The sequence below is a fragment of the Limulus polyphemus genome, unplaced genomic scaffold (genome assembly GCF_000517525.1).
Source record: "Limulus polyphemus unplaced genomic scaffold, Limulus_polyphemus-2.1.2 Scaffold2779, whole genome shotgun sequence".
Lineage (NCBI taxonomy): Eukaryota > Metazoa > Arthropoda > Merostomata > Xiphosura > Limulidae > Limulus > Limulus polyphemus.
Window position 1 is genome coordinate 61,136 of NW_013668389.1, and position 8,663 is coordinate 69,798.

At 31.2% G+C, this 8,663-nt stretch overlaps 1 protein-coding gene across 1 annotated transcript in view; it reads left to right on the plus strand.

The window, feature by feature from the left end:
• Positions 1–8,663, plus strand: part of LOC106467886 (protein turtle homolog B-like) — a 113,979-nt gene that overhangs the window by 57,921 nt on the left and 47,395 nt on the right. Inside the window, exon 8 of the mRNA XM_022396099.1 lies at positions 1,824–1,990. Within this exon, the coding sequence (XP_022251807.1) occupies positions 1,824–1,990 (167 nt within the window). The remainder of the gene's footprint in view (positions 1–1,823; positions 1,991–8,663) is intronic.

Genomic DNA, 8,663 nt, shown 5'->3' on the forward strand with positions numbered 1-8,663 from the left:
CTTTGTACATGGACTATTCAAAACAAATACTCAATATTTGCATGCACAAATCTTTATTTAAAATGCTTCACTGAGAAATATGACTTTTGTATGTGAATTACAATAGTAATTGAAAGACTGCCAAATTTCGTGAAGATTTATCCACAAAATTGAGAGTTATAAGTATTAAATCTATACAAACTTTAAACGAGTCCAAAAGGTCACATGGTCAGTCAAATCGATTGAGATTGAATTGAAAGTGTTATTTGTATTTTCTGAATCTATGAGCATTATAACATGAAATAATCAAAAATATACTAAACTTACGACTGAATGATGTAAATTACATCAATTGTTCATTATTGTTTGTAAACTATGTAAAAATCTTACATATTGAGTTTAAATGGACATAATTTGTATGAAAGCAAATCCAGTAATTTATAAACTATGATGCTTATAGTACCTGAAGTTTTGTTAAGTATGTATGATAGCATATTAGGCTATAACGAAACATGAGTTTTATATATGAACACTGAATTTCATAATTCATGTTACAGAAACATTGTTTCAAAATATTTGAAATAATCATTTGATTTATAACTAAAGGTCCTTTTATGCTTGTGTTCATTTGAACATTTGGAAACTAATAAGTTTAAATAACGTTTTGAAAAATGCGGAAAAAAATGTCTACTTTTTAGAAACAAAAGAGTTACTTAATTTAGGTGAAAACAAGGTCAAACTTTCTAATCTTGTCATCATTAATACATGACTATGTGATGACCTTTATATATCCTTACAAACAGCTGTCCTGACGTTAGTGTCCACCCATTTGTATGTGTGACAACCTTTGTATTTCGTAACAAAAAGTAGTCTTGACATCAGACAGTCTCAAAGTTTATGTATAGTATATCAAGTAAATAGTAAGTGTTGCTATTTTAAATAATAGTAAATTTAAACAACAAGTCGTTCATTTATTATATTTAGTTGTAGCAAAATAAGTGTCATTCTCAGGACACTAAAAGTATGTAAAGTAAATTTTTGGATATAATAACTACCTCATTCAAATAGTGGATAATAAAAACTGATGTATGTTATAATAAATGTCTCGTTGACTTGTGAAAGTGAAAGAGCAGGTTTCCTGTGGAACATTGTCTGCTAAGATAACATTATCCTTAGAAATGATAACATCTTTGGCCCATAGAAACACTGTAAAAAGTACGTAAGTGAAATAACAATAAAAATCACAGTTATATGTGTAGCATAAAGACAAACTAGTGAAAGTGCATGCTATTTAAATAAGCGTCCTTTTCAGGACATAAATTGTAAAAAGTATGCTAAAACATAGAAACTAAAACTATAACCAGTATGTTAATTAAATCAAAATTCACTGTGTATTTTCTTGTCCTTAATCGTAAGAAGCAACAAATTGAAATATTTTGTTAAATGGATAGTATAAAGGGCAGAAAATGTAAAAAAGTATGGTTAAATATAGAACTAATAAATTAGTGAAGTGCGTTATACATAAAATGACTGTCTTAGTTTCAGAACATAATTAAATCTAACCATTGATTACTGGTTGAGACATCTATGTTGATCTCACCGTGATTGTGATTCCACTTTATGGAGGTCATATTCAATTGTCATGGTGGCCTAACTATGTGCCCGTGGCAAAACGTTCTCGGGTACCACTACCTGGACGTCATCGGTTTTGGTGACATCATCTTCTGATGTCATTGCCTGTGGTCGACATACATTTTGCGCCATCTGCCTTCTTAACTATAATCCAACACTATAAATACAGACATCGCTGAAACTAATTTAATGGATCTTTGTTTCTTCTTAAGGTATTCTTGTTACCGAAGAACAGTGCTTACAGCTTGCAATTTCCCCCGAAAAAGCATATAGTGAAATATCTAGCCAAGCTGGAGTGACATCTGATGATAGAACAGTCAGCGACAGAGGCCATGTAAATGAATTTGTCCAACCTAATTTAAATTCACAATTTATAAAGGTATGTTTTATATTCAGATACTTTTATACCTAAATATGAAAAAGTCATGTTTTGATTGCTCCAACAAATTTATAATTACCCATTCCTAGCATGTGTTTTGGTATTTGTTAAAAGAAGTTTATTCATATGTGTACGTATCATGTAAGTTTCTATTCGCTTACTGAAAAGCATGAAAATCAATTTTCATCTTAAATCTGAAGTATCTGATTGATATTTCTTAAGATCTAATATTCATAGTTGAAGGCTTTAGCTACAATGTCCTTTCTCTAGTTTTAAAACAGGTGCATGTTAGGCTGTCTGTTTTGGTGCATAATTAATTAAACGTGTCTCACCAAAGCTACTATGATACTAAAATACCAGATGCCCCATTCAAAGATTAACTGCAGATGAGCCATGAAACCCATAGTGATATCATAATATTTTCTGGAAAGAGCTTTTGATATATATGGTATATTAAGAAAACACGTTTATACTTTTAAGAAATACGAGACACAACCATTTCTTTAAACCTAAAGCAAAATCCAGTAAATAGTCGAAACTACATATAGTTTGATTGTTGCTATTATTAAATTCATACAATGTATTGTTAGCCTTCGATATTAATATTAGTGTATTTGTTTGTTATTTTTACTCCCCTTTGCTTTTCGAGCCTGAATGGATAAATTAAGAGGAATATGGAAGAGAACATCTACAGCCAACTTGTCTTTATACCAAACTGTGTGCGCTATTTGAAGAAAGATATAAATTTTGTATGAATCGTATCTATAACATTAATTTTTGTTTTTGAAACACATGATAAACAGAATAAGTTTAATGTAAAAACTGACCATCTGATAATTATTACATCGTTACTTATTAACTCCTAGTAGTGGAATTGCATACTGTGTAAGTAGCGATAAGTTCTAAGTAGTGTCACCATTATTTTACATGGCTTATATATCTATGTATATTGTTATCTAACAGATGCATATGTTGAAAAAATGAACAGCTTTATATTATAAAAATGTTCTTTTTAGTAGGTTATAAAACATTCTGACGATTAAACTTGTCAAACCACAAACAAGCATTAATGCGAGTTTTATGATTATCTTTTACCGTTACATTCTGTAATTAATTTTGTTTATGAATTTTCAATGTCAAAACAGCTTTAAATTCATTTTTACATCAATCCAATTAATAATTTTATAAAACTAATGTTATTAGCTCATTAAATTTAATGTTATCCTCCTTTTTCGTGTTACAAATTATATTATATTTTGTTTCGTAATTATACCATTTATCGTCTCTTTTTCGTTATGAAATAAAAATCTTGTACGTGTTAAATTAGTTAAGATGACCAAAGTATCACAGAAAATTATAAAAAAGTATTTATGAAACCTGTGAGATTGTTAATTTCACCCACACTATAATGTGTTGCACCTGTGTGAACCTAGTGTCTCTTACAGTATTGAGCAGACTTGGTGAAGTCTTAGTTTGCGATGCGATATTGCAGTAAAGACTGGCTTATTGATGAGAAACATCTATGTCAGTCTAATGAGATGCTACGATAATTTCGGACAGTTTAAGCGTAACCTCATGTACATATCTTTTAAGGTTATAACTGAGAAGATTGCATCATCATTTTTCCTGTACATCTTTACTATATAATGCTTTCCCCTTTATTTTCTTCAAATATCAAATTATATTAGTAACAGGAAATACGTATGCATACATTACTACTTTACATATGTTGCACACCAGTGGCACAGCGGTATGTCTGCGGACGTACAACGCTAGAATCCTGGATGGTGGGAAGAGCACAGATAGCCCATTGTATAGCTTTGTGCTTAATTACAAACAAAGAATTACATAAGTTAAACAATAGAAACATTAAATGTTTTATTGAACCTAGAGATAGCGCAAAATGTTCTTAAAATACTAATATTTCTTATTAACAAAAATGGGTTATATAGTGAATAGGTTATATAGTACCCTAAGCAATTTTGTTTGTAATTTTCGTACTTATTCTTACTGTTTTCCTTAGCACAAATATACACAATGTTATACCTTCGATTTATCTACTGTTGGGAATCGAACCCCGGATTTTAGCGTTATAAGACTGTACACTTATCACTGACCCACCAAACATTTTGTTATTCTCACATATTATTGAAGTTTTTGGATATGATAACGTACATTTTGAACAAGTTATATTTTATAAAAAACAAGAAATCACTTAGTGGTTAAGGATTGAAACACAAACAAAAACTCCCCGTTCTTCAGTATTTTCTATTATGTAAAAAGTTCAGGATGAAGAAATCATTAGTGGTTAAGGATTGAAACACACAAACAAAAACTCCTCACTCCTTCAGTATTTTCTATAATGTAAAGACTTCAGGATGAGATATTGGCGTAGGAGCTTTAAAATCAATCCAAAATCATATTTACATGTATTAGAATAAATGTGGTTTATGAATGTCTTTTTAATACCCGTAGAATGTCTTTCTTAGATGTTCTGGAAAGAGTTATATAAAAACTTTGAAATAAATAACGTTTTATTACCATTTGATAAATAATAAACGGAGAAACGTTTAATTCACAAAGTTTATTTAATGATTTAATTCAAATAAACGATCTCAAATGCTCATTGATTCTGATCGCTATACGTAGATCTACAGAAACTGTAGTTTACTGCTGCAATTGTGAGTGGCAATAAACGCAAAGAATATTCATGCATTTGAAAGCATTAATCGAATTTCTTCGACATTTATGTCATTTACATGTGTAGCCTTCTTATTTTCAGTCAAACACGTTTAACTAAAAATATCCAACGTAGACGTATAATGTAAATATTATTGTTGTGACGATTAGTTTAATGGTTTTATATATTTCGATTATATTTAGTTAATTTATTTGTATTTTGTTATCAAAGTATGTGCATGATAAGGGCATGAGCTTCAAAAACAATTATAATGTTTAAATTAAATTTCTTTTTCCATAATGCCTTCATTAAGGGATTTGGTTTTCATTACATTATATTGTTCTTGTTTCTTGATATCTTTTAAGCAAAAGACGCCTTTTAAATCAGTTTATGCTTATAAGAATTTTGTTTTATATAGTTTTTTAAACACAATTAAACTAAAAGACGTAAAACCATTCCATGTTTCTAGTAATATGATTTCACCTAAAAAACCTTTAGAAGTCGATAACTTTTAATGTAGTTACTAAATTATCACAGAAAGTCAGATTCCCTAATGATATCTTTTTTATTCGTTTTTGAAATAGTTGTGAAAACTGTGACATGCACATATGCAATTTGTGGTGTCAGCAATGTGTATTATGAGCACACTACTGTTATTATTTATAACTGATATTTTATCTTTTCAACTAAAACAAACCTTCTTCAAGCTGCGTGGGTCGTTAGGCGGGTTTTATTTTTAAGCAATCAAGGATTGTTTGTTCATTTGCTTCGAACACACAATCACAGCTATACAAGGGCTAGCATTCCGTAAATATGAAGTGATAGACTAAAGTGCTGACAGATAGTCAATAGCACCCATCGCCAATTCTTGGGCTACGTAAATCACTAACTCACCCACAACCCCAAAGTGTGGAGTGGGACTGTGTGGCAACGGGATCCGAACCCAACTCCTAGATTCAGAGTCCGGTACGATAATCACTGGGCCACGTCCAAGCCAAAGAATAAATGATATTATTAACCTAAACGCAGAGTACAAACGATTAGAAATAATTTTCCTTATAGTACATAGTTGTTAATGCCCTCCAAATGTTGACATATTAGTATGAGTCAATGATAACCTTCTGTTTTTTTGTATATTTTTTTGGGTTTGTATACTTATTTATCAAACTTATTTCCAATAAATCTATCAATAAATTAAAGAAATAGGACAGCACGATATATGTAATTCACCTATACAACCGTAAAGATCAATGGTCTTCATTAGGTGTCTATATAAATCTGTAGATGAATGGATTTCATTAGGTTTATATGCAGCATTAGAGATGAATGGTCTTAATAAGATATCTGTGAAATGTTAAGGATGAATAATCTTCATCAGTTATCTCTACAAGGTCAACAAACTTAAGAATAAGTGGTCTCCATCAGGTGTATATGCAAGAATAACGATAAATGGTCTTATTCAGTTGTCTATAAAAGGTTAAGGATAATTTTCATCACGTTTCTACACAAGATTAAGGATGAATAGCCTTCATGAGGTGCCGATACAACGTTAAGGATGAATGATCTTCATCAGTTGAATATAAAATGTTAAGTATGAATGGAATTCAACAGTTGAGTATAAAATATTAAGGATGAATGATCTTCAATTGGTCTTCATACAACATTTGAGATGAATAGTCTTCAGGTATCTATACAAAGTTAAGGATGAATGGTTTTAATCAGGTATGTAGGCAAGACCAAGGATGAATGATCTTCATCAGGTATCTGTACAATGTTAATGATGAATGGTCCTCATCAAATGTTTATAAAACGATAAGAATGAATCTATGGAACTTTAAGTATTCATCAAGGGTTTGTACATGGTTAAAGATGAATGATCTTCATCACATGTCCATAAAACGTTAAGGATCAATGATATTCATTAGTGATCTATATAACATTAAATATGAATTGCCTTCATCAGGTGTCTATACAACGTTAAGGATGAACGGCCTTCATTAGAAGTATTCACCAAATGAAGGGCGAATGGTCTTCATCAAATGTCTGTAGGATGAGTGGTTTTCATAAGTTGTCTAAACAACATTAAGAATGAAAGGTCATCATCAGGTGTCAATACAACATTAAGAATGAAAGGTCATCATCAGGTGTCAATACAACGTTAAGAATGAATGGTCTTGATCAGGTATCTAAACAGTATTAAGGATAAATGGTCTTCCTCAGGAGTCTGTGCAAACTAAGAATGCATGGTATTCATCAAGTATGTTACACAAGGCTAGTGGTGAAAGTTCTTCAAGAAGTGACTATGCAAGACTTAGGATTCATGGTCTTGTTCATGTGTTTATAGAAGATTAAGGAAGAATGGACTTCATTTGGTGTCTATAAACATTAAGATTGAATGTTCTTAATGAGGTCTCTTCAAATTGTTAACTATGAATGGCCTTCATCAGATATCTATATAAGGTCAAGGATTAATGGTTTGTGTCACATTTCTAAACAAGGTTAAGGATGAATGATCTTTATCAAATGTCTGTACAAAGTTAAAAATGAATACCTTTCATCAGGTGTCTTAAAAAGTATAATGATCATGGGCGGACCCTGGATTTTCAAAAAGAAGAAAAATTACTAGATATGTAAAATTATTCTTCTATCTTATTGGAAAATCATAAGGTATCTGTATTTCGATTTCATAATTTTTTAAACTTGAGTTACTTGACCCCCCTAATTTTTTTGCGGGCGCCATTTATAATGATGATTGCTCTTTATCACATGTCACTAAAATGTGAGGGATGAATGATCTTCATCAAATGTCTTACACCATTCATGATAAATGTTCTTCAGACGTCTATACGGCGTTAAGGATAAAATATCTTCATTAGGTGTTTACATAAGGCTTTGGGTAAGTAGGCATTATCTTGTGTCTAGGCAAGACAAAGGACGAATTGTCCTCAACATATATCGATACAAAGGATGTGTTATCTACATCAAGAGCTTCTATCTATAACATCAATAATGAATGATCTACATCAGATGTCTGTACAATGTCAAGAATGAATGACCTTTATCTGATGTCTATAAAAGTGTAAGGATGATTAGTCTTTATTACGTGTCTGTTAAATTTGAAGAATGAATGGTCTTCAACAGGTGTCTATGCAAGACAAAGGAAGAATGGTTTACATCAGGTGTCTATATAACTTTAAGGATGAATGGTATTCATCGGGTGTATTTTAAGATTAAGGATGAATGATTTTCATTAGATGTCTGTGCAATGTTAAGGATGAATGGTTTCATCAGATATTTGTACATTTTTTAGGATGAATGGTTTCCATCAGATGTCTATAAAATTCTAGGGATGAATAGACATCATCAGGTGTCTCTACAACGTTATGGACGAATGGTTTTTATCAGGTGTCTGTAATACGTCAAAGATGAAAGTTATGTATCCAGTATGTATGCAACTTTAAAGATGAATGGTCTTCAACAGGTTTTATACAAGGTCAAGGATGAATGGTCTGTACAACGTTTAGAACGAATGGTCTTTATCAGGTGTCTGTGCAGGGTTAAAGATCATCAGCTGTGTATAAAACATTACATTGAATAATCTTCATCAGGTGCCTGTACAAATCTAACGATAAATTGTCTCCATCAAGTGTTTGTAGAACTTTAAAGATGACTGACCTTCATAAGGTGTCTATACAACGTTAAGCATGAATTGTCTTCCTAAGTTCTCTATACAATGTTGAGCATAATTGGTCTTTTCAATTATTCATTCAAGGTTAAGGTTACATAATCTTCATCAGGTGTCAATACAAAGTTTAGGATGAATAGTCTTCACCAGTTATCTATTCAAGGTCAAGGAGTAATGGTTTTCATCAGATGTCTATACAACGTTAAGGCAGATTTTGTTAAACATTTTGTTGTCCGTAGGTTTACTTTCTTCTTAGAATTCTTCTCAAGAAGTCGATAAGCCGTCTTAACGTTGTTAGAACAACGGGT